Here is a 26774-nt window from a genome sequence, read left to right as displayed (position 1 = left end):
ATATAGTAACTGAACAAAGTAGTCTTCAAAGCAGCAATAGTGTTTTGACTTGCCAGATATTCTCGGTACCAAAACGTCTTGATCTTCTCTTCAGTATCCTTGTATGTCATTTGGATTGGCTTGACTTGTATTTAATGGGCTCTGAAATAAGTAGGAATAACTTAAGGACCGTAAATAACTTCAATTTTCTCTGGGAATTCTTGGCCGAGATTGAACGAGAAAAAGACGTCATCAGAGCAAGAAGGTGATGAATTCAGATGAAATATTGATATATTGTGTTGACATATTTTCACACAAATAAAGCAACAAAGAAGACGGAAATACACGTCATTTATCTTTGTGCTGAACTGACAATAGTTGAGCGCCACTTTCGCATTGAGAATAGGACACCATAAGGTCCATAATGCTAAACGGTGGAGCTGATTTGTATGCATAAATAGTGGGAAATGAAAGTGATGCAAATATATCGTAATATTTGTTCATTGATAAAGTTTCTCTTTTGAAAGAAAATGAAGCAATATATTCCGGATAAAGAATATATTGGATATATTCAAAGTATACATTGAACGGATATTATTGTCGGGAAAGATATCGGTTTCCATTTTTGAGTGAATGTGATATTTGATATTGGAAAGGATAATCTTCCAAGAAGAATTAGTCATTTAAACTAATTAAATTAATTTGATTGAAAAATGAATATGCCGGATGAACAAGGCATAAGCAAGAAAACGATCAGAGTTTTCTTTAACAACTGACAACAAATATAGGCTAAAATGTTGAGTTGGGTTGCTCAGAAAATAGATCCAAACATGAACAGAGATATGAGCACATGGGGATATATAGTTCCATGTGGGATTAGAGGATATATTTAAGCCGGAAAATCAACGGGATTTCGTTGAATAAAATGATCCTTTTGGGAAAAGAAAAAGGATGTTAACTAGATACCGTAATGTCAACCTCAAACTTAGGGAGGAACTAGTACGGAAATTATATTAGAGTTACGAAAATCAAGAGACCAGAAAACTATAATGTTCAATTGAACATCGATAAGAATAACATCAATCAAAAGATGATTGAGGAAAAAATTTGATCACCTCTTTATTGTTGATGGCTTGAAAACAGAACGAGTATTAATTCCACCGAACATAAGGAATCATCTGTAGAGCAAAACAGGCTAATACTGAAGATTAGCTTGAAGAAAATTGATAAAAAATGATATCGAAATTGATAAAAATGATACCAAAATGGCATGAGAATTTAGAATTTTCTATCAGCAAAATATATATCATGATGGATATAACCGTATCAAAACGATACAAAATCATACATGAATTAACCTTGTTAAAAAATGGATAAATATTATAGAACCCACGAATCTTATATGCATAAAACGTGAACACTATATCATCTCTCTGCTTATTGTTTGATGATTTATGAACAGAAAGAGCATTGATTATTCTAGGAAAAATAAAATTTTGAATTTCCCTGTGATTTAAGATACTAACCCTAAGAAATCTGGGTAGTAGAGAAAATATCGAGCATCATGTAAACATCAAACTCAAAACAAAAACGATGCTTAGAAAAAATTTTGATAATCAGAGAAACTAATTATCCATTGCTTAGTTGAGAAACAAAAGTACTTCACTAAAGCGTAGAACCAAATCATCAGTGGTCACTTACGAATCTTCAATGAAATCTGCTTGACAACTCATAGTGAGGAGTTGCCAGAGTTGATTATTACAAAAATGCCGAGAAATGTTGGTCGCACTAAGTAGTATCAGTTAATATTTTGAAAACATTGAACATAGCACTGAAATGCCAAGGATTACGTAATAAAAGGATATCCGCAAAAAATAAAGATGATGATGAAAAGTTTCGGAATAAAAGTATTTACCCAAAAATAGAACATGAGATCCTAAAACTAAGGTTTACGAATTAATGGTTTGATTATCCAATGATGGAAAATAATGTGAAAATTATAAAATATAATCTTCAAAATAGGAAAAATTGACGACACAGTTGCACATTGTGCAAAAGAAAATTGAACTGTGAACCGAGAATCTGAATGCCAACTATTGTTGGTAAGTTTCATGCCATGAAAGGAGAGATAGATTCTTATAACGGAATGAAGATAAGAAGATATATTTTCCGAAAATTTTTGGAACGAAAAAGAATGATTATAAAGAAAGAAAATATGAAAAATATTTCCAAATAATTTGATTACCAGACTTTGGCAAGAATTCCGAAAAATTGAGATATTTTCGGGAAAATGATTGTGATTGTGATGAATCTATCCCAATAATGGCAGTATGCAAACAAGAAACACACTAGCTAAACAACTAGTTGTTAATGGACTAGGAACATGAAATGATTTTTGTTTGAAACTCTTAATTAGCCAACTGAATATTCAGAGAGTCGAGTTTAATACACGGTTTAATCACTGAATGTGTAAGGATGTTAACGAGGATTGACCGTATCATACGGATCGTTTTGAATATCATACCAAAACAAGTGATATCTGATATGGTATGATTTTGAGGAAACACCCTGAATAAGAGACGTAAATTCGGAAATGAAAACATGCATAGATGCAAATAGAAAAGAAAAAATGGTAATTATTGAAACTTACCAAAAGGAAATAACACCATTGATTTTGACGAGGATGATTCATCATTCATCATAATAGAAAAAGAGTATCTTGCAGTGATGAACAACAAGAAATATAATTGATGTTAAAGCCAATGTTGCCAGAAACCAGTTAAGTGGTTAAGCAAACTAACTGTTTACAAGAAACAAAGATCTTAGTTTTGGATGAATAACTAATATCAAAAATGAGTATTTCTCTTTGATGCGAAATAAGAAAAAACTTTGTAGTGTTTGGAAACTCACAAATATGATGGAAAACTGCATCAAAGAAATAGAAGCGGAAGCGACTGGATCGAGAGCATTTCTGCTCTGATACCATCTTAGATTTTGATATGTAAATCAAAACTAAGATGGATCATTGATTAAATAGACAAATAAAAAGACTAATCAATGATAAACAATTAAACTACATACCAAAATCAAAACATAAACAGAAATCAAAGAAGACAATGTTTAAAGTGGTTCAGCACTAACGCCTACATCCACTGAAAGAACCCCGTGGGGTGAATTAGATTGATCTCCAGACTTTGATGTGCTGAGATGCTTTACATTTACATTGTAATTCCTATTTATAGGAGTTATAGGATAAACAAGGATGAATAAACCTAGAACAAACCAACTGTATTGACTAGGTGAAACTTATCTAGAGATTTACTAGCTAACTTTGTTACCGACTTGGTCTTCTTTTGTTACCAACTTGGTCTTCTTATGCGCACATACCTTGAGTGCACGTATGACTTGCCATATATTCCAACAGAGGTCTCTGGTAATCTTATCGAGCACATCAATGTATGAAAGTGGAGTTGGCGAATCCTCGTTCAGTTTCTCATACTCGACACTCCATTTCACGACATTCCCTTCTAGATCACCCTTTTTTGGTTTTACGTGTAGTATCACTGCGAACTTCTTATATGCACTCATCACTTCTCCTTCAAAGAGATCGTGAGTTATCCTTCTCTTCTCATCGTCCATCTCTGTTACTCTTTCCTTCACACAGTGTGGTTTTCCCTCTGCCAATATCCAAAGACAGGTGTTAGAAATCAGCCTACAAGTATAACAATCACATATAAAACAATATAAACTAGGTTTTCTATCATAAACAAAAGGTATATAGAAGTTTGTTCGGTACCGAGAACATAGTTCCACTGCTTGACGGAGCCAACACTAACTCCATCTCCTTCAATAACTTGGATGTCACCATAGACAAACGGCAAGAGCTTTGGAAGCTCGGTGACTTCATGTTTGTACATTGAATAATGCTTATCAGCGGAGCAGTGGACTTCTGTTATGAAGGATAGTATCCCTTTCAAACAAGTCCCAGTACCGCCAGTAACAGCACCAGCCATTGATTTTGACAAATATGTACGTTTTCCCACCACAACTGGGATTACTCTACAAGTATTAGACTGATACTTTTTCTGGCTATTTTATTTCTTTGCTCGCTGTGATGATCAACCTTTTATAGACTATCTAAATCAGAGATCGCATTATTGAAGCTGAGGTCAGATCACATAAGTGTTCTTATCCTGATGCATAGAAAAGCTATACCGGCCCGGATTCAAACCCACTTGCTTATATGTGACAGTTATCACCGTGATGAAAGCCATGCACGCCTTTATGAGCTATGACTTAATTCTCAATTATTTGCTACCGAGTTGCATGCAATTAATGGGAGGATGAGTTAGGTTGCATTAAGCCCTCATGGAATAAATACCCAGACCAACAAATTCAATGTAAACATTCAGGGAGAACCCAACATATGTGAAGGGAGACCAAATGAAAGCATCACTCAATTGATTAATATTCCTAAAAACACCAAGATTAATAGCAGCACACAAAATTTATACAGACTTGAAACTTATCAAGCAACTGGAATTTTTGGTTCCCCTAAATTTACAAATGCTTCTGCCCGAACCATGCGTGCCGTTGCTGCATTCCATGATACAAGATGGTTCAGAAAAACATCCACGTACTTCGCTTTGTCATTCTATTCAGAACACAAATTACAGGTCTGATTAGTAAATGATAAAACGGTAAAGTCCACACCCTTGGAAAGAACTAAGGAAGAAACAGGAGACGACAACATAAAAGTTTTTACATACCTTGTAGTCTATATAGTAGGCATGCTGTGACAAAAAAAAAAGAAAACATGAAAAAATCAGAAATGGCGCAAAACAGATATATTTAAAACTGAATCTAATAAAAAAGGAGTTGGCTTACCTCCCACACATCCAAACTAATGATGGGCTGAAAAAGACAGAATTAGTTAGTGCAAAACCAAATAAAACAACACATATATTTATCTTGAAACCTCCTAATCTAAAAGCACACAGACGTGAGGGTGAGAATGCGTACAATATCGCCAGATATGAGCGGATTAATGGCATTTGACGTTTTAACTATCTCGAGCCTTTTCTCTGTAGTTTTCACTGAATAATCAAAACACCAATTGTTTAGATAATAAAAGATGATAGAACATGAATACTTAGATGCGAAATTTTCAACCTCCAATTTGTAGGGTGGTATAGAGGTCTATCCCTGATACTGCCCATCCTAAATAGGGTTTTCTAATGACAAGACACCAAGAGGAGTAATTTAGCTTAGAGATATAGGACTGGAAGTACTTACAGACAAGCCAAACCCAACCAGAACCAAACTGAGACAAAGCAGCTTCTACAAATTTTTCTCTAAAATCAGTGAAAGAACCGAAGTCCTTTTCAATCTGCTGAATGACACCTTCTCCGGGTATTTTACCACCATCTGGTTGCATCGATTCCCAGAAGAACTCATGATTCCAAACCTAGAAAACATGGGTTAAAGAATTAACTTGTGAAGCGGGCACAAAAATGAAGAGATGTGTAGGAATTCATCTTAGTTTTTAACGAGTTGAGGGAATAAGAATTTGTGTACAAAATGTAGCAAAAAAAAAACGGTCATCCACTAACACACCTGAGCAGCATTGTTGAACTCTGGTAATGGGTTCCCAAAATTGTATGTGACTTTCACAAGCTCATCCAAGGTATAACCATACAGTGACTTGTTATCTGAGAGTTGTTTATTCAAACCATCCACATAATTACGATGATGTTTTCCCCAATGCATTTCAAGTGTTTCCCGGGTCATATATGGTTCCAGCGCATCCTAGACATACCATATTAGATATTAGTATAAGAGAGTTGAAAAAGGTAGCCTAGCATGCTCATACTTAGCCATCCCGTGCCCAGACAACAAGTGAGGGGTCAGGCCTGCGCTCATGAAAGTGGAAGTAGAACAACAGCATACAGTTACAGGGTGTTCCAAAAGAAACTAGTACAAAAGTTCAAGAAGACGGTAAGATTAGTGTTCTAGCAAGGTCACCACTAATACTCTATATAAGTTATCCGACTAGGTAGAAAAACAACCTCTGGCTGCAGAACAAGCAGGACTTCTGCCCGGTTCAGATGGTTAGGACATTCGTCGAAAGGTGGTGACTCTAAATCCTAATTCTGCTGTCCAGTTCGACTAGTTCATATAAATATTTTTTTATGCAGTCAGGTTTGGGGAGAAAGTATACCGCTTTATAATTGTAAAAGAACGCTAAGGTTGTAATACGACTAGGCTAATATCTGCAGCAGCATTTACTTAGTACATAACTGTCAAAATTGGTAATTGCTTCAACTCATGCATCAGTAGACACTAACATTCTTATATACACATAGGTTAGAAAGAAGCAACTAATAATTTCAACAACTTTCAATTTAAACCAAACATTAACATGGTTAGGTAATATTGGAAAAGTTGGAAGGATGTGTAGTTGATAGGCTAAGTTGCCATCCACCATATGGTGTGCCCTTACTGGGTTTTAATTCGCAAATGTGATGATATATGCTAAACATGAGAATCATTCTGCAGGAGAAAACCGAAGAAGGGTGGTGGGAGAAATACACCCAGAAACGTAAGGAGAACCAGGCCATCAAGTGAACATTGATATGGATGATATGGATGACGAAGATGATCTAGATTTGAGCTTGAGGTGATTGACTGTGTGTTTCTAGTAGCCATTCTATAGGTATTTTACTCTTCAGATAAACCTTCAGATATTCTAACCGGTACAGCTTGAAAAAAATCCTTGTATCTCTTAAATTAGTAAACACCAGGTTTTGTACTACTACAATGGTCTAGTCTGATGAATGGAACTGCAATCCTTGGATTTGTTATTTCATTCATATTTATGGAATGGTATTCATATCTACTGTTCGAGACTTGATGTTGCATGATGTTCTCTCAATTTAATAGCCTGTGCTAATTGGAGAAGATATACATTCTACATCTAAGTTAGAAATGGTTATCAATACTGCAAATCTAGTACATACTGCATCTTTAGATATTTAGAGTTCACAAGATATTTTAGAGCATACAAGTTGTACATAAACATTTCAATACACACATCCCAGCAAGTTTAATACTGTTTGTTTTATCAAACCATACCATTCAGACAACACACTTCTATCCTTCACATACAATGCCTAACTCATGCTCCAGTTTCAGTTGAATATTTCATATTTCAACCAGATGCACAAAATTTGAACATAAGTTTCTAGTTATGCTCATATAAACTTGGTTTCAAATTTTCCTAATTTGATCAAAAAGATAATAGTATTACTTACAAGTTTATATGGAGGGGTTGTGAGACCATGGTAAGCTACAATCCTTGGATTCCTTCTAGTCTTATGAAACATCCCTTTCTGCAATATATATCAAAAGAAATTAGTAAAGATAAAATTAACACTTGAGAATATAAATTCTAAATGACCTCAAATTTAGGGTACAACATGCAATTTCCCAAATTATCAACAAATTCTCAATAGAGATGGAGATAGATAGAGAAAGAGATACCTTGGGAAGAAGCTTTTGAGAGTTGAAGGAGGTTGAAAAACTGGTTGCCAGAAGATGAGAATCAACAGAGAAAGGGTTCTTACAACAACAGGCCTCCATGTTTTCTCTGTTTCACCACTCCCTCTCTCTAAAACCCTAAACCCTTAGGAAAAGGATATCTTACCAATTTCCAGAACTGGAGTTAAAATGAAATAGAGAACAGGGAAAAACTAACTTCAGGAGAGTGAGAAATTTGAGAAGAAGTGAGAAATAAAAAAGATAATGACCAATCTATCCTTCTGTACTTTTCAGTTTTTACCCCTCCTTTGTCAGAATTTGCACTTTAATTCCAATCATACCCTTCGAATCTCAGGCTGCTAATTGCTAAAGCCTGAAGGATATGAGTCTCAGATAGGGTGTGCATGATCTATGGACACCCTTTTTTTTTTTTTGTTGCATTCTGATTGATTTCCGAAGAAGTTTGCTCAATTTCACAGTGTACTGGTCTGTATAAAGCAAAGAGTGCTGAACACAATCTTCAGTTGGTTTACTAAGTTTGAGAAAATTCCTAGACATGGAGCAGATGCAGTGCTTTAAGCAACACAATCTTCAATAGTGTCGTCCTAAGCAAACTAGCAGGCATTGATACTACTTTAGGCATTGATATTACTTTTAAACGGTAAAAAAGCCAAACAGCATCGATTTTAAACAGTAAATTCATTTAAACAACGTCAACCGAAATGTTGCTTATCATGTAGAAATTTAAATAGCTATTTCCTCGTATAATAAAACTAACCCAGCATTTAAATTACTGCAGTAGAGTTCAAAACTCATATAACATAACCTAGAAATCCAACATATTATGCTGCTCATAAAACATCTTAACACATGTTTTCCAAATAAAAAGTGTAGCCTCATGAGGAATTGATGTATTAACTACAGTCTTCTTCCTCTTCTACCACCCTTTCTGCGAGTGCTGTCAGTTGGAATTGGAGTAACGTCCTCTGCAAACAAAATGATTAAAGAGATGATAAGTTGATACAGTTTTAGGTTCAAAGTTTCGTTCCATTCAGGTACTATAACTAGAAGTTGTCTGTAATCATGCCAGTAATAAGGACAATCAATTTAATCAATTATTATCTTGAAATTTTATTTTTAGCATATAATGAACAAAGGCCAATCTCATCAAGAGTCAGGACTTACCAATGCGGCCAACTCTCATTCCAGACCGAGCGAGAGCTCTAAGAGCAGACTGAGCACCTGGACCTGGTGTCTTTGTCTTGTTTCCTCCTGTTGCACGCAGCTTAATATGCAAAGCAGTAACTCCAAGCTCCTATATTTGTAATTGGAAAACATAATTAAGCAAAATGAGAGAGGGAAGTTGAAGTACTAACTAAAATGACAGAAAAAAATAATATTCCAATAACAGTCACATATGTTGAGTAATTTGAATAAAAACTTAACAAGTAATGTAACTTTCAGCTCCAAAAGGAAAATAAGTGTGAACCAGTTTTTAGAGACTAGAAACAGTTGACTACGTTCATCTACGTAGTTTCAAAAACAACAAAAAAAAAATACCCACCTTGCATCGTGCAGCAACATCTTGTGCTGCAAGCATAGCAGCATAAGGAGAGGATTCATCCCTGTCTGCTTTGACCTTCATCCCACCTGTTGAAATTGAACGCAAACAAAGAAACCAATCATACAGCTGTCACAAGTATGCGCATAAAAGCAGCCTTACAGCTTGAGACGCTGTAGCCGTGGAAAAGCAGATAGTTTAGTAAGAATGACATTCATTATCAATTAATTAGGGTTTTTAAGATAGATTAACAAGAATGACGCTGATAAGAGAAAACAAATCTATACGAGATAGCGATGGTAATTGTAATCCAACACATTGGAGCACATCACCGTAGATGATAGTTTAAGGAGAAGACTCAAGCAGAGTGGATTTCATTTCGTTATACGCACAAATAAAATCTTAGAAATCATCGTCTTTGATATCCAAGAAGAACTATGTGCGATATACTACTCAATGATTTAATCGAAACAAATCAAATAACTGGATTATCAAAAACAAAAATAGAACCCATCCAACGTTCTGAAATCAAAATTAACAACTTAGAATTTGGGATGCCGTAACCGTGTATAAGCAGATAGTTTAATAAGAAGGACTCGAAGAAATTCTACTCCTGATTCAAAATTCATCCATCTTATCTGTTAAGTAAAGTTTTTATGGTAGATTGAGAAGAAAGATGCTGGCGAGAAAAAAAGTCAAATCTAAAAGGGGATAATGAAGGTATTTGTAATCCAACACATTGGAGCACATCACCATAGATGATAGTTTAAGGAGAAGACTCAAGCAGAGTGGATTTCATTTCGTTATAAGCACAAATAAAATCTTAGAAATCATCATATTTGATATCCAAGAAGAACTATGTGCTATATACCAATGAAGTCATCGAAACAAATCAAATAACTGGATTATATCAAAAGCAAAAACAGAACCCATTCAACGTTCTGAAATCAAAATTAACAGACTTAGAATTTGAGATGCCGTAACCGTGTAAAAGCAGATAGTTTAATAAGAATGATTGCAAGGAATTCTACTCCTGAATCAAAATTCATCCATCTTATCTGTTAAGTAAAGTTTTTAAGAAAGATGCTAGCGAGAAAAAATCAAATCTAAAAGGGGATAATGAGGGTATTTGTAATCCAACACATTGGAGCACATCTCCGTGGATGATAAGTTAAGGAGAAGACTCAAGCAGAGTGGATTTCATTTCGTTATACGCACAAATAAAATCTTAGAAATCATCGTCTTAGATATCCAAGAAGAACTATGAGCGACATACTAAATGATTTAATCAAAACAAATCAAATAACCCGATAATCAAAAAAAAAAAACAGAATCCATTCAATGTTCTGAAATCAAAATTTCTAACATACATATAGAGCGTGTTTCTGAAGCCCAAAAGTAATTTTTTCTATATGTAAGTTTATTGAAGAAGATGTCTAAAGAGCAAATTTCTTTTACAGAATACACAGTGAAAACCTTTCACCAACTTGTAGGTGTTTAAAGAACAATTTTTTAGCCGAATCCTTTTAGTATATATATAGTTGTAATAAGAATTCAAAATCATTGATGACATGAATATTTTACATCCTCTATGCGATCCTCTGAAACAAGAGGATGAGCTAGAGGATGTAAATCAAAACATATGCGACACAATCCTCAAAATCTTTCCTCAAGTTCCAGCTGGAGGAGGATTTTTAGGAAAAATTAGACAACTCCCATATGGCCGTAAAAATAATAAGCACAACCCAACCTGTTGGAGATGTTCTTAGAACTTGAGACGCTGTAACCGTGTCATATACTCAACCACTTGATAAACTTACAACAAATTTCGAAGAAAAAAAAAAGTGAAACAACAGAAAAGACTGTGCCAATGTTTTTACTGCTATCACTTAACTATACATAATAGTTTAGATGGTCTTAATATGATTGAATTGTAACCCTTGTGCTTAGCATGAATCAACACGAAAATGAAGGTAAACCCGAGAATCACCTAAACAAAATCTACATTAAAATTTAAAAGCAAGTAGTTTCATTAACAAACACTTGACACAGAACCAGAAATAAATCAATTGTTATTTTGTTTACTAGGTTTTAAGAAATGGAGATTACCAGTGATGCGAACAAGGGTTTCTCTTCCAGACAGATCAGTCACATGCTGCAACAATTCCACACAAAACATTACATCAGACATCCTAACTTCCCAATACAAAAACAAGCTAAAAATATAAAGGTGATGATTCTCACAAAAACCCAAAAAAAGAACTTACAATGAAAGTGTCATTAAATGATGCAAAAATATGTGCAACCCCAAAAACATGTTCTCCATCTCTCACTGATGGTCCTAGTGTAACAGTTTCTTCTTTGGGTTCTCTAACCTTTCTTCTCGACTGCATCATACAGAAAAAATCACCAAAAACTAGTTACAAATCTAGGTTATCGATCACATAAATCCGAAAGGAGCTCATCAAAATATCAACTTTCTCCCTGTTGATATGAAAGAAACTAAATCTATGAGGGGAGTGACTTACCATGGCTGCCTGGAAGATGAACTGATAGGGTTTGGTGAAGAGAGACCTTTTTTGGTTTCGCCGTAAAACTCTGGAAGAGTGAATGAAATTTTGATAGGGTTTTAGACTCTTTAGGTTTTGAGGAGGGGATGATGACAACTTGGGTGGGCACACAAACGTGGGCTTGTATGGACAAGTCCAGTCCAAATATGTCAAAGAAGTAATGGGCCTTTGCTGCACTACAGATTTACAGTAAATTCAGTAGTGAATTTCACTCCCTTTTTGAAAGGAGCATCAGGTATGGCATCCATGTATTCATCCTTATACTTCTACCAACTTATGGAAGATTTTGAAAGGAGCATGTGCAACTGAGGAGGAGACAGTTAGGAAGAAAGGTTTTTCCACAGTTTCTTAATGCTATCTTTGTGGTAACAATCATGATACAATGCAACATATATTATATGGTCCTGTTTGTTTATTGAACAAATTTGGCATTGGATAAGTGGCATATTTCAGTGCATAATTCCTTCCAGTTTTGATGACATCTTACAAATTGCCAAAGGAAGAGTACTATAATGAAAGAGGTATGGTTTAACTGTGCTTTCAATATCATGGTGGAATTATGGTTTGCCAGAAATGTAGTGATCTATGAACACATTCAACCAAATGTGGAGAGGTTTAAACAGAAAATAACAAGATTCACCAAGGAATGTATAGTCAGGATGAAAGGAGTCATGTGGGGTACAATGTATGAGTTAAAAATTCTCCAGTTTTTTCGTATCACAGGAATTCCAGTTCATAGCGATAGAGTGAAACAATGTTTTTTCAAGCTGCCAGTTCAATATCAAGTTCTTATTTGCTGTGATGGTGCCTCAAAAGGAAATCCAGGAAAAGCAGGTCTTGGATTCATTTCAAGAAATAGCTCTGGTGATTGTTTAGGAGCTGCTTCAGCTGGCCTGGGAATTGCTACAAATTATTTGGCTGAGGTTATGACTCTCATTACTGCAGGTGAATGGGCCATTAGCAAAAAACTGAGGGAGGTATGTTTCTGTCTGGATTCAAAAGCAGCTTTAGATGCTTTCACAAATGATAAGGTTCCATGGATTGTTCAAAATAGATGGGATAAAATCAGGTTAGCAATAGCAACCATCTCTTTCAGACACTCCTATAGAGAAGTAAATTTCTCTGCAGACAAGAGAGGTGTTTTGCTAAATAGAGGTGAAATGCAAATATATGAAGAGAAGCCTTCCTTCCTAGGAGCATTGGAGAGTGAAGGGGGTATTTACTTTAGATTTTCATAGTTTTGGTGTGTAATTTCTTTTAGAATGGTTTTTTGTGTTTTTTGATTTCTGTATTTGTGTCTGCCTTGATATATTCTTGGCACTTTTTGTAGCTTGACAATTTTTGGTAATAAAATTCATGATTTAGAAAAAAAAAATTCAATCCCTTTGTCAGAACTGTACACATAGTAGTAATTCAGCTGGAGATCATGGATTTGTTTCATCTTTGAAAGAAACACACAACAGAACTAACTACTTAATACATCAAAAGAGGATAAGCTGAAGAGAATTTTTCTTTTTTTTTCTTTTATTAGCATTCATTTCAATTGATTACAAGAAAAACCAACAAACGAATGAATGAATGAATCAGTATTTGTCCTAAAAAAAAGGTTCATCTAAAGATATACAATGTACAACATCAGTTTTCATCCAGAGCAAAACTTGATGTAAAAAATTGCCAATCCGTGGCACACAATTAGTACCCACTACTATAAACTTGTCCAAGCATGCTCTCAGGTTCCATACTGTAAACTTGTCTAAGCATGCTCTCAGCCTCAGGTTCCATACCATAAACTTGTTCAAGCATACCCTCAGGTTCCATGTCCATGTAATAGTGTTCATTAGACGGCACAAGCGATGCATTACAGTTAGCACAGAGAAACAACCGTGGCACTGCATCAGCATCAGCAATGCCACTGCACCTAGTATGCTGCCATACCTCACAAATATCGCAAGCTACCATCCTCTCCCCGTCATCATCTTTGGCTCCACAACTACAATCAACAGTCCAGCTATCAACACCACCTTCATACTTCAGTGCATCACTGCTCCCTTCACCCAGTCCATTACCTAGCACCCAAAGATCTGCACCAGACTCCACAACTCCAAAGAGAACTTCCTCATCTTCGAACTCTTCCATCCCTTCTATTTCAGTCACTCTAAAACTTTCCAACAAACAGTATGTATCCCTTAATGTGGACTCAATTTCAGTCTTCAATTCCCCAATTGTTGTATGAATTGGCACTACCACTAACTCACCTGGTGGCGGTGAACATGACTGATTTAACTTATATTCGTATCCATACTCAAACAAACTCGGTTTAAGGCGGCATACAAATCTCAGGAAGAAATCTTCTTCATCTCTCAATGGCCATTCCTTGACAAAATGCTTACTATCCAAAACTGCCTGAGTCGATAATTGACTCAACTCAGTTATAGTCTTCCCATCATACCCTTGGAGAAGTAATTCCTTGTAGAGATATAAAACATCACTGTAGACATCTAAACCAGGAGTGTCATGAGTAATATGGGTAGTAGTAGTAGTCGCAGTGGTGGTGGTGGTGGTGGTGGTGGTACTAGTAGTAGTATGACGCGCTGCAACTGGACCATCTGGAGAACTTTCCGGCGTTTCACATGCATCTTCACCAAGGAGTTCATGAATTGTGAACTCAAGCATTCGAGTCTCTAGATTCATGGCTCGGAGAACAACGTATTTACCAACAATCAAATTGTTGATGGATTTCAGAACAAAGTCTAGTAACCCTGTATCACCAATATGAAGTCTTGCTGCTTCTCTTAAGTCCTGACGCGACATTCCAGAACCTTTTTCTTTCAAGGCATCCACAATTACATCTGCAGCATATTCTAATCTTCTTGGAGGCCATCTGCTAGCCATTTGTGCAGCAAAAGATTTAAACTTTCTATACTTGGAATGGTTTTTAATACTGACTTTGTTGCTTTTGCTTTTGTTGCTGCCATTATCCTTGTTCTGGCTGTTGCCGTTCTTGCAGTCGATATCCTTGTTCTTGCTGTTGCCGTTCTTGCAGTCGTTATCCTTGTTCTTGCTGTTGATGTTGTTCTGTTTGTTGTCGCTGTTGCTGTGTTTCTTGCTGACATCCTGAAATGGCAATCTCTGCGGAACTGATCTAGTAATGGGTTTGACAACAGAATGAGGTTTGGGCAAAGCTTTATGGTTAATTAGCATGAAACGAATGAGATCTCTAATAGTAATCAAATGGGTTTCACTCATTTCTCTGTAGGTTCTAATGATCTTCTCCATATGATTTCTGTCTTTACCACGAAAATTTTCGACAATCTTATCGAGATTGAACGAACTTAACATGTCAATTGCAGTATTATAATTGTGTTCAGTGACACCAAAACTTCCATGACAGAATTGGTATCCCCATCTCCCAAACCATGGATGCCCATAAGCAACACCATAGAGAAGCCTGAGATCCATTGATCTTTTCTTAGATACATCCTCAACTGTAATTTTCCTGCAAATCAAGAAAACCCCAAAACTTCACTCCAAACTCCAAACTCCAAAGAAACAAGAGGAGGCATTTTTCTTAAAGATAGAAGATAGAAGGGGTAGAGAGAAAAGAATATACCTAGCTCTGAGAGCAGTACAAATTCGATCCCAGAGATCCATGATTTCTCTTCCACAAAAGAACTTAGATCCTCCTTCAAACCCATTGATACTCAGAAGATGCCCAAATCCATTACAGTGAATCAATCCATGTAAGAGATGTGTTTGATGATCATCAAACAAGCTTTTATCCGGAAACTTATGCCAATCATTTTCTACTGGTATTATCAAATGATACCTTCTTTTTGATACAAAATGATGACTCCAACCTTTCAATAAACAAAAATTTAACAAATCAATCACACAAATAACAAATCTTAAACCCTAACAATCAAGAATTGAACGAAAACCCAAAAGAAACCCTAAAATCAAAACCCCCGGATCTGAATTCAATCAAAGATTCACTCCAATCCAACACAAAAACCCAAATTAAAATCAGAAAGAGAGAAAGGTACTTACCAATACATCGACATTGATCACAAAAAGGTTGTAAAGAATGTTTAACACTTTCTTCAATCGTATAAAGAGGAACCACAACACCACCACCGCCATCACCACCGCCTCCATCACCATCACCACCGCCAACACCAACATTCCTCCTCCTTTCATCAACTAGAAGTGTACACCAAACTGGACAACCTTCAACACTCCAATCTTCAATTTCACAACATTTCTGCATAAATTCCCGTATATTATCACGAAATGTACCGCTGAAATCACAAGGACAACCTGGATCACCAAATGTATGAAATCCATAAGATTTTTTATTTACATCATTTACTTTTCTTTTCTTGTTGTTGTTCTTGATCTTGATCGTATTTGGATTTTTCTTCTCCATTGTTGAAAAAATTTCTTCTGCTTAATTTCTTCCCCCAAATCTTTGCCTCTGTAGATGTAAAACAAGAAAATCTAGTAACAGAAAAAGAATCAGGAGTGAGTTCGGAGGTGAGGGTTTGCTGAGTTTGTTATTTGGCGCTCGTCTTGTAATTTTTATGACGGAAATGTCACTGGAATGGTGAAGAAATTACTGAGAAAGATGCGCGTTTGTGTGGTTTATAAAAGGGTATTTAGGGGGGATGGAGTAGGGCCCACCTGAGTGATTTTGGTGAGTGGAAGTTGTGAGAGAATCACAAGTTTGTTACAGATTCTGGTAGAAAGAGCGGGATTTGGACATTGGCTGTATATTGTGTATTTAATGGTATAAAATTCCCTGGCACTGTGAGCACACTACAATATTGTGAATTTTCCTGGCACTGTGAGCACACTACATGGTGATTTTCCTGGCTCATTGAACTCTTTCTGCAACCAGTTGTGAAGTCAATTGGTTCATGAAGATTCCAAGGTACATATTTTTGAATTGTATTCAATCCCAATGCCTTAGCTCTCAACAGCCTATCTTTCCAATACTGGAAACCACATTCAAGAACCAAACAAGTTCAGTTGAACTGTAATTTATAGATTCCACTGACGTGTTTCAGTAAAGTAACCTTGCTTGATGGATAGAGCTTTGAATTACCTCTGGATGAATACGAAAATAATGCAAGTCACCAACCAATGATTTGAAATTGCTGCCCATCTTTCAAGAACACATCATCAGCAATTCCAAAGCTTCGAGTATCAACCTAGAAACATATACTCCCTCCGTCCCACTCCTAAGTGACCTATTTGATTTTAGATTTTGTCCCAATGATAAGTGACCTATATCATTAAATAATGAGATATTCCGGAATTATCCTTTTAGTTAATTATAAAGAATATACGAAATATGCATAATTTGATAGGCATGTTTATATTCGTTACGTAGGTGTTTTAAAATGCTTTTCAATGGTATGAAGTTTGCGAACATCCGTGGAGTATTTTGAGAGGTAAACCATTTCTAAATTTCGATAGTTATTATTCATAAGGGTATAATTATAAAAAATGCTTAAAAAAGTAATATTTTCCTTGCTTGCCTTAAAAATTGTGCAAATTTCAAATAGGTCACTTAGGAGTGGGACGGAGGGAGTACATCACATGTAATTAAGAAAAGACTCAATTTTTGAATTCCCCCCATTTCGTTTTCTAACTCTTGATTTTCTAAAACCTCTGGGTTTCTAGCTAGATTAAAATCAAACACTTACAAATTTAACTAAAAAAAATTGAATCACTAAATTGATGGTTAAGTAGTCATTTATTTTACTCAAATTTAAGGAAATACAAGTAAGTTAAGCCAGAGAGAGGGTACCTGAGAATTTTGAAGCTGAGCAGATGAGAAAAAGAACCTAATCAAAGATATCGATGACATGATGAGAATGTATTTGTGAAGGGTGTTTTGGGGATTTAGATGTAATGGAGTAGGGTCTACCTGTATAACTTTAGTGAGTCGGCGAGTTGGGAGTGATTCTGTTACAGATTCTGGTAAAAAGGGAGGGATTTGGACATTGGCCGATTGTAGTTTTTAGATAAACTGTCAAACCGGAGAGTGATTAAACCATGATTTATATGGCTGATATCATTCCATACAGGACGAAAAGATCCTGGCGATCCTGATTATTGGAGCGATGGATTGATATCATCCCTTAATAGAGCTGGTATCAGCCCTTGCAAATCATGGATTAAACATGTTACAACTAGTAGAACAAAACAGAACAAGACTGGATCGCTCCACCTTTGAGAGTCCAAAAATTTGTTTTCCAGGAACCCATGACAAACTTAACCAAATTGGACTAATTTTTTTAATTCTAAAAAGTTCTAATGGTTGGTGTAGGGCGTTGAAGAAGTTGCAGTGTAGAGTACAAAGTCATCATCAAGTAGAGATGCAGGTGGCTATGGAAGCAGCACAATTGTCAAATCAACTGAATGGCATTGCCATTCAAATTGAAGGAAACCGCCAAAGCAATCGAAAGGAAAGTCTGCCACATTGACTTGGAAGCATTCATGAGGAGGTTACGATGGAGGAGGTAGAAGATTATATTTTTGGTTTGCTGTAAAGAGGCCAATTAGGCTGCGGTTGCATCGACCTCTAAGCCTGACTCAAATGTAACATGTAGTATTGCCTTTTCTCTTCCGAGTTTTTTATTTAATGTATTAAAATTGGATAGCTTAAGGAGGGAAGATCACAACCAAGGTTCTTGAGGCTATTCAAATACTATTTCCATCTGTTTAGCTGTTTTAATATAAGTTCTGATAAAAAATAAAATAAAAACTAGTAGGAAGAAATATGAAGATTATTGTAGCTACTTATTCTTGGTTTTTACTTTGTTAAACAAGGATAATTAGTATCTCCTTGTTAATGTAATATTCGAAAAAACTTCACCTTTTACCGCGAGCGAAGTTTCTAAAATCGCACGAGTCGCAATTCAATTGATACAATTCGACCAACATTTAGGAAATTGATTCGAATCAGGTATGCTAGGAATTGTAAAGATTCTCTGGAATATGTGATTCTTAACCATCTCGTAAGTTTGACCAGCGGATTTACTACCTTCAAATCTAATTTACCGAAGAAAAGAAAAACAAAGTTACAGAGATTCGACGTTTCAAACACCACTACTCATGCTCATTCGTCGTTTCATTACCATACTATATTTATTACCCCATATATTTTCATTATCAAAATACAAATACCAAAGTAAACCAAATTGATTAAGGAAACAATTCCATCATCCATCTAAAAAAAATAACAATTTAGATTACAGAAAAAATTGTCCCCAGTTGGATATTAAGTTATTTAAAAATATCGCTTCAATGTATCTGAATTTTAAGGAGAACCGACAAACTTAAATTCTCGTTTCTCCCATAACTTCTTCATACAACGTCGGGTTGACTCCATTATTTTGTCGTCGGCTTCGTCTTTGCGCCCTCTTTAAGATGATGAGAAGAAAACCTAGATTTGAACGTGTTCCATTTGGTCTTTCGACCTTCTCCACCAATATACGTCACTTTTGTAACTGTTTCCACTTCTTTTCGGATTATTCACCTACAAAAATACATAAAGTATAAAATAATCATAATAAGATAATATGCAAGAAATATAGCTAAAACAAGTGTGGAATTGACACTCAAAACATGTAAATTAAGCATTACCAGAAAAGCGATGAACCAACTCAAGATTGTGAATTTTGTCTTGGGATTCACGTATGTATATCAAATTAGTTGTAGGAGCAGGAACACTTGCTTGATCTCAACCATACGAAGTTGCGGCGGAAATTTGCATATAAAGTATTTAAAACCAATTAGATAAAAATAAATATCCATCTCATTATTGGATTTATAATGCAAAATAGAAGGGGTTTTTGAGCTTCGGACGGTTGGGTAACATTTTGAAAGACAAACGTCGCATCCGACAATCCCAGTCTCATCTTAGCGAAAAACATATAACGGATGCAAGAGTTGTAACCTATAATCATTATCACTATGAATATACATCCCAGTTTCATAACCTTGGCCGCGAGGGAGGTGATGAATCAAATCATAATTCAAGCTTACGGTTAGTGTAAAAATTCAGACACACTGAAGGAATATTTTTAAATAACGTAATATCCAACTGGGGACAATTCTTTTTGTAATATAAATTGTTTTTTTAGATGGATGACAGGATTGTTTCTTTAATCAATTGGGTTTGTTTTGGTATCTGTATTTTGATAATGAAAATATAAGGGATAATAAATAGAGTATGGTAATGAAATTGTATTTTAACAACAACAAAATTAAAAAAAAAAGTGATAAATGGGGTAATACTGTGGGTTTCTATGTGGCCTAAAATTAAGCCCTTTAGAGCGTCTACAATGGACGATTAAAGCTAAAAATTTGGTCGAGAAACCAATCACAGTGGAACGGACTAAAAAATAAAAAGTGGAGTAATACCAAATATCAGAGTATATTTGGTATGTAATCCAGACCAAAACCATATTTGGTCGAGGGAAGATTAAAAGTGTGTTTAATAGCAGGTGCAGATTAAAAGTTTGTTTGGAGTGGGACGTAGGTATAAACTGCGTACGAAATAAGGCGCATATTAAAAGTCCATTCGAGTGGGGCGAAGGTATAAACAACGCCTGATCGGGCGCAAGTATAATATTTTCCTGGTGATGGACGAACTTTTTAAGTCCGTTTGAGTCAGGCGAAGTTTAAGTTAACGCCCCATCAGACGTATTTAAAATGTTCGCCTGACATCAAACTTATTTTATACCAACACCTGGTGATATTTTGGGAGGAGTTTTTACCTCCGTTTGGTGATTTCCGGCCGTTTTTTTTAGGTTTGCTTGTTGTTTATGTTTTTAGATATTTTCCGTTTTGAGAAGAACAGTGGGAGAAAGAAGAAGAACATTAGGGAAAGAAAAGAGGCGAAGTCTAGAACATTATAGTTTTCGTCCAATTTTTTAACGCAAAAATAAATTTTTTTCACGCAACACGAGTGGTACGTGTGCAGTAGGAATGAGCATACTTTAAAACTCCGCCTACGAAAAACGGGTGTTAAATATACGCCTGATGTGGCGAGTTTTAAATTAACGTCTGAAAAAGGGGTGCACTTTTTGAGTCCGTTTGATGTAAAACGGGTATATAGAGTTCGCCCGTTGTCAGACGAAGTTATAATGTGCGTCTGGGTTAGGCGCAAATGTAATCTTCTCCTTGAGTGAGGCGCAAATTATACGATCGTTCTGTTTCCGGCATAGATTATAGATTCGCTTGCGTATAATTTGGTCGTCTCCCGTTTTGTTTAACACTGACTATAAAGTAAAAAATACCAAATTTTCTAGTTTTTGTTCTTTGGTTTTAGTCGCTCCACTGTGGACGCTCTTAGGAAGTATTTTCTAGACTCTTTACTCCCAACTGAAACAGTTAGAGCAAAAACAAGCCTAAAATAAGGCTATTACGGGAGCAGAAATATCTTTATTTAACCAAAACTATTTCAGGTACTACTCCAGAAGAAATAGAGATAGATAGTGAACTAAGTTTCATAACTTAGCATCTTCACCTAGAGAGATTTTTAAAGATAATGTTCTATCCTAAAATACCACGGCCATAGTCTCTGCAGAAATATATCGTTTAAGCACAAGTTCCAATTGAACTCTCTCCCATTTATGTCATTCTCAATGACGACAACAAGAGCAACCTTGCTCTACGCAAGAGAAGGATTATTTTTTTATCTAATATTTTTCTCACCTCTCACCGGATATGAAATAAGTAAATTTGTATTTAAATAAGAGCTGTTTTTTTGCCAGTTACGAAGATGATGCGTGTCGTAAGTGCAATAAATTACTCAAGATATTTCTCATTAATTAACTAGTAATATAGCAGTAGCAGGGATTGTTTCCACATAGAAATGTGTAATTGATATATTAAAGTACTAAGGGGGATTGATTTATAAAATAACTAATGTACAATGAGAAAAGACAATAAGAAGAAAAGATGATTAGGAATCGTTCATTGTTACCAAACGTTGACTCAATCAGTATACTTATTTATCTTTCCTTAAAAGCATTTATCACCAACCGCGGAATTGCAGGTATATTTAGATATCCCCAAAACTCATTATGTCACTGAATGTCGAAGCGCTTGAATACCAAATTTTATCCAACTGAGACACCAAGTAGTAGCGCACTCAAGGTATAACCCAATCAAATGCTTTAGGGTTTGTTAGGTTGATCCTATCATCAAACTCTTAGCGCAAGATCCTGCTTACTAGTGTTGTCTTCACTCGCAATTGCTTCACAGGATCCCTTTTCACGGTCTCGCAGTTTCTTCTTGTATAAAGAATTGTGCGACTGTTACAATTATCACCCAACTCCTACTAGCTATGAATGGTCAATTATAAAAACCCAATTGTACAATAAAACAATTCAATTGTGCAGTTGAACAACCTAGAAATCAATTATAAACCATAGATATAGAGAAAATAATCGATAATATGATAAAAACTTCAAATAAATTTGTTTAATAGTTAAGCTTCATTCCCGAAACATATAATTCATTCTTAATCAATAAAACCTAGCTACTCACAATTATACGATTTCTCGGTTTTCTCCAAAAGGAGTAAACCCTAGTTTATGAATAAAAAACAAAAATATAATATGATATGTGTTTAACCTAGGTCAAGAAGTGTTTCTTTCATGGGTATCCAAGTAGCAAAGGCATCAGCGTAAAATCTCGGTCGAATTAGGTCGCAACCTGCGAAACTAGCCTAGCATAACTCACACCCAAGGATGTCAATGTAAAGGAGTTCTCAAAATATTCCAATGGGCCACATGCAGTTACTGTAGAAGTCCAGCACATCTCTTGTCCATGGATTGTCCCTATTCTTCTCTTTGTTCTTTTTATTTTTTTACGGTGAGCTACTTAAGAAAACCTGCTCACCGTAGAGTTCCATGTAACTCTTAAATTTTTTTCTCCCATTTTCTACTGTTGACTCCAAACCAACTTAGAGTTTTATGTTATAACCAAATTTCTTTATTTTGTTTTTCCGGTTAGAACAACTTCTAGCTGTAGAAATATTTGTACCCGAGCTCACCATCACAACCATTCGAGCCAAACTCTCTTCTCATATTCATATCCCTTATAGTGATCATGATCACCAATCATCCATCAACTATCCACTTCCTTTATCATATCTGTAGATTCAAATTCAGTCATCGGCTTCTGCTTGATGTCTAGATCAATCAACTACCAGACCCATAATGATAGCAACTCCACCTTCTCTGCCGACTAATAATCCAACCATCACAGCAACTCATATGTTCAATTCCCTACCAACATCATGGAACCACAACAATAATGGTTATGACAGCAGCAAAAACCACCAAGCCATCTACGTCCTCAGCTGCCATCAACGGATAGCTGCATTAATCAATCAATGGCAGCAATACATGTTGCTAGAGTTCTTCATCCATCAACCAACGGCTCAACTTATTAGCTTCATCAACAACTACAACATCTCAAATGTATCACCATGATCTTTCTCTCGAGTTATTCTCTGTCAATTAATCAACCATCACTGATTTTCTATCATTGATTCTCATAGAAAACTCAACCCATTTCCCGATTTCCACAAAAACTCGTACATTTTAACACCTTCGACAACCTGATAAATACTCGACCTCTAAAATCACTTCAACCCAAAAGAATCAGCATTGCCATGATCATCAGCATCGCTGATTTCCATATTGAAGTGGGGAAGAAGATGATATTGCCCCGAGTAATATGTTAATTTCTTTATAACGTGGGTTTCCATGAGAAATTGAACTGGTGCCTTTATAAAAAAAGTTTGTCTTTAGATCACTGAACTGTCAGTTTAGGATTACCGACAAACTTAACTTCTCGTTTCGCCCATAAATTCTTCATACGACGTCGGATTGACTTCATTCTTTTGATGTTGGCTTCGTCTTTGCGTCCTCTTCAAGATAATGAGAAGAAAACGTGGATTTGAATGAGTTCCGTTGGTCTTTGGACCTTCTCCACTAGTAGATGTCACTTTTGTAGATGTTTCCACTTTTTTTCGGATTATTCACCTAAAAAAATGCATAAACTAGAAAATAATCATAATACAAGATAATATGCAAGAAATATAGCTAAAACAAGTGTGGAATTGACACTCAAAACATGTAAATTAAGCATTACCAGAAGAGGGATCGATGAATCAACTCAAGATTGCGAACTTTGTCTTGGGATTAGGCATATAGATCAAATTGGTTGTAGGAGCAGTAACACTGAAAGAACTGAGTAGCAAAGTAGTTTTACTTGGTCTCAACTATACGAAGTTGCGTCATTAAATTTCTATAGAAACTATTTAAAACTGGATAGATAAGAATAAATATCCGTCTCATTATTGGATATAGCAACAAATGACTATGTTTAAACGGTATACCGTAGTTACTCTTTATGGTATCATTGATTAACTTTTGAATAAATGATATCCAGGAGAGCCATTTGAAGGTTTTATATGTTTTACTGAATGATATTAAATTTAAATCTTATATGTGATATCACATATAATATTTTGCAATTATATTTTGTATACACAATTATATCATTTATGTAGACGTTTATATTCATTTCAGTTATGTAGACGTTTATATTCATTTCGTTTCAATTAAAGGTTTCCGGACGTAGATTTGGGGTTGTGGTTCATAGAGCCCACAACCTCCCTCCAACTGACCCCACCTTCGTCCGTCTGAAATTTGGAAATTAAGAGTTTAAAACTCAAAAAGCACAAAGAACGGATCCTGTTTGGAACGAGAAGTTCTTCTTCAACTTCAGCTCTGAAAACTAGAATTTCGCGCTGCTATCTAATGCGGGTACTGGTTCGTAGGTGAGATTAGGTTAGGATACTTAAATGTTAGTTATCCTGGATTTCTAACTAAAGGATTGGAAAAACATGGTAGGGAATTATACGATATGAATTTGATAATTTGAATTTATTGGTGATGAGTCTGACGGAAGTAGCGAAAGCCCTCAGACAGTTGTGCCACAACCAGCAAACAGAACAATGCAAGAGAATCCGAAAGTGTTGTCCAAAAAAAAACGGACTCAAACAAGTATTTCCCAAGATAAAGGGATACAAACACTACAAGAAAAACAGTCTATTGCAACACCACCTGTTTGAGTGTATGTGGAAAAATGGTTGTATTGCTACGCTTTCATCCTAATGTGGCAAAAACGTCTTTTTTGCCACATGAAAATAATTAGAGAGGCAAAATACTAGGTTTTTCCCACAACAAGCTTAGGTGTGTGGCAAAAGAGTGGTATATTGCCGCATGACACAATCTAGGTGTGGCAAAATCGTGATAATTTGTTTCCCGTTATATATCACTAGTATTATTATTATTATATATCATCAAAAAAGGAAAATCTGTTTATGTATGGAAAGAGTCAAAGTCCACTTTCTATCCTCCTGCATATCCCTCCTTCATCCCCACTATTAGTCTTTAACCTCTCGTATTCCCTCTATCCATTTTTCTTATTCACCCTCACCCTCTCTCCATTTTTCTTATTCAACCTTCTCGGATCTAACATATGTAAACAAAAATGTAATTTTTTTTTTGTTGCTGTGATTTATTCTTTGGTAAGGAAACAAGCTCTCGAGATTACTCCTGATTCCTTTTGGGCTTGCGCTCTAAATTTTTTTTTTGATTTCAGCTTTCTTAAGGAGTTATTTAATTGAGATGAGATCTATAATTAGGGGTTGTGATCACATAATTGTTTTTCTTTTGTTTCTCTAGATTGATAATGAGCTAATCTTCGGGTTTTTCCCCCTTCGTGTTCAGTTCTTAAACTTGACTCTAGTCTGATTGACTCGTTGATTTTACGAGCCCGGAGGAATACTGCTAATCAAGGTTGGATTTTTTCGGGAACAAGGTACTGATCTTCCAAAATCAAAATCTATTGGGTGTTATTTAGAATGATATTTGATTATGAAAATACCTATGTTCTTTGAACATTGATTTTATAGGAGCATAAAACAAGATCAGAACGAGCTGATTTTGTAGGAACAATGAACAAGATCGGAACGAAATTTAGTTTCTCTTCTCTTCATTTTTCCTGAAAATTATCTTGTGGTCTCATCCTATGATATATCATGTATTGATTTTATTTTTTGATCAAACGATATACCATGTATATGTACTAAATTTGTATATGAAATAAAATAAATCAATAAATTGAGAATTTTGTCCTCATTATTTTTTCTATGTATAAAATTTACTAAATGATCCCAAATTAATACAAGATCAAATTAATTATTATTATTATCACGAGCAAAAGAAACGGTAATAAATATTTTTGGTAACCGATTTTTTTAATTCAACTAAAATTGAAAAGATAAAAAATATTAATAGAAAATCTTTTTTCCTCGTGTTTTAGCCTCACCAATGGGTGCGGCAAAAATACATAGCTATTGCTGCAGTACATTTTAAGTGTGGCGATAACTTCTTGTCACATGGTTTCTTGCCACATGGTGTGGCAAAAGAAAATTGTGTGGCAAAAGACTATTGCAACACAAAATATGGGTTTGTGCCACACAAAGAACATGTTGCAATACATTAACTTTCTTGTAGTGAAAGAAGTAGTAAGTATGCTTTCTAAAAGGAAAAGAGTTTTGGGTAAATCCAAGATGCTCTTTTCTTCTGAAAACTAAAAGCAAAAAATAATGTGTGTGTATATATATAAGAGTTAATAATATATTATTAACATGTTACAACCTATATAAACTTTACAAAAAATATTTAAAAAAATATAAAAGGTCATTGTGTGTACATAATATTTCCAATGGCATTCATGGAATGTGGGTCCACTTGATGAAACCGTAACATCTTAACTCGGTGAAAATTATCGCGAAATCAACTCTGACAGAGTTATTATATAAGACGGCGCAAAATAAAGAATTTAATGCTTACGAGTTAGGTTTCCCTCCATATAAGTAATGGGTTTTAACCTACACAAAGGTATGCAATCTAACTTGAGCATCGGATGGTTTTTTTTTGGGAAAATGGGTCATTTGCCCAAAACCCATAAAGTATGGAAGTAATGAACTTGTAAAATATAGATCTGGGTGAAAAGGACGCAAG

The 26774-nt window shown here is 35.4% G+C and overlaps 3 protein-coding genes across 4 annotated transcripts; all 3 read right to left on the bottom strand.

Moving 5' to 3' along the window:
• Nucleotides 1-4311: 4311 nt before the first annotated feature.
• On the bottom strand, nucleotides 4312-7735 carry LOC113273787 (superoxide dismutase [Fe] 3, chloroplastic-like). The gene is made up of 8 exons (XM_026523395.1): nucleotides 7522-7735; nucleotides 7293-7370; nucleotides 5596-5787; nucleotides 5275-5446; nucleotides 5002-5075; nucleotides 4867-4893; nucleotides 4749-4772; nucleotides 4312-4633 (listed from the first exon to the last, which is right to left on the bottom strand). Exons 1-8 carry the CDS (start codon nucleotides 7618-7620, stop codon nucleotides 4508-4510), a joined length of 792 nt encoding a protein of 263 aa, XP_026379180.1. The 5' UTR covers nucleotides 7621-7735; the 3' UTR covers nucleotides 4312-4507.
• A 449-nt stretch (nucleotides 7736-8184) lies between these two features.
• On the bottom strand, nucleotides 8185-11703 carry LOC113275276 (40S ribosomal protein S14-2). Of its 2 annotated transcripts, XM_026524752.1 has the most exons (6): nucleotides 11608-11703; nucleotides 11347-11466; nucleotides 11189-11234; nucleotides 9083-9168; nucleotides 8704-8833; nucleotides 8185-8504 (listed from the first exon to the last, which is right to left on the bottom strand). In XM_026524752.1, exons 1-6 carry the CDS (start codon nucleotides 11608-11610, stop codon nucleotides 8437-8439), a joined length of 453 nt encoding a protein of 150 aa, XP_026380537.1. In that variant the 5' UTR covers nucleotides 11611-11703; the 3' UTR covers nucleotides 8185-8436. The 2 variants fall into 2 exon arrangements, with proteins under 2 accessions (XP_026380537.1, XP_026380536.1); XM_026524751.1 differs by lacking the exon at nucleotides 11608-11703 and having other exon boundaries at nucleotides 11347-11475.
• Nucleotides 11704-13341: 1638 nt separating this feature from the next.
• Nucleotides 13342-16106, bottom strand: LOC113272421 (PHD finger protein MALE MEIOCYTE DEATH 1-like). Its single transcript, XM_026522257.1, is given in 6 exon segments — nucleotides 13342-14158; nucleotides 14246-14823; nucleotides 14826-14846; nucleotides 14848-15145; nucleotides 15260-15506; nucleotides 15697-16106. Coding segments are annotated over 6 exon segments (2340 nt in total). The 5' UTR covers nucleotides 16076-16106.
• Nucleotides 16107-26774: the final 10668 nt, after the last annotated feature.

The sequence above is a fragment of the Papaver somniferum genome, chromosome 4 (genome assembly GCF_003573695.1).
Source record: "Papaver somniferum cultivar HN1 chromosome 4, ASM357369v1, whole genome shotgun sequence".
NCBI lineage: Eukaryota > Viridiplantae > Streptophyta > Magnoliopsida > Ranunculales > Papaveraceae > Papaver > Papaver somniferum.
The sequence above is the reverse complement of the archived record's forward strand: the minus strand, read 5'-3'. Positions and strand labels throughout refer to the sequence as shown.

What these genes read in the sequence shown, in the direction of transcription:
- LOC113273787 (XM_026523395.1), bottom strand. Translation starts at nt 7,620, where the DNA reads ATGGAGGCCTGTTGTTGTAAGAACCCTTTCTCTGTTGATTCTCATCTT. An exon ending in CAACCCCTCCATATAAACTT is followed by an intron (nt 5,788 to 7,292) that starts GTAAGTAATACT and finishes TGGTATGTCTAG; the next exon opens with GATGCGCTGGAACCATATAT. An exon ending in CGCTCATATCTGGCGATATT is followed by an intron (nt 4,894 to 5,001) that starts GTACGCATTCTC and finishes TGTCTTTTTCAG; the next exon opens with CCCATCATTAGTTTGGATGT.
- LOC113275276 (XM_026524751.1), bottom strand. Translation starts at nt 11,475, where the DNA reads ATGATGCAGTCGAGAAGAAAGGTTAGAGAACCCAAAGAAGAAACTGTT. An exon ending in CATTTAATGACACTTTCATT is followed by an intron (nt 11,235 to 11,346) that starts GTAAGTTCTTTT and finishes GAATTGTTGCAG; the next exon opens with CATGTGACTGATCTGTCTGG. An exon ending in ATGTTGCTGCACGATGCAAG is followed by an intron (nt 8,834 to 9,082) that starts GTGGGTATTTTT and finishes TTACAAATATAG; the next exon opens with GAGCTTGGAGTTACTGCTTT.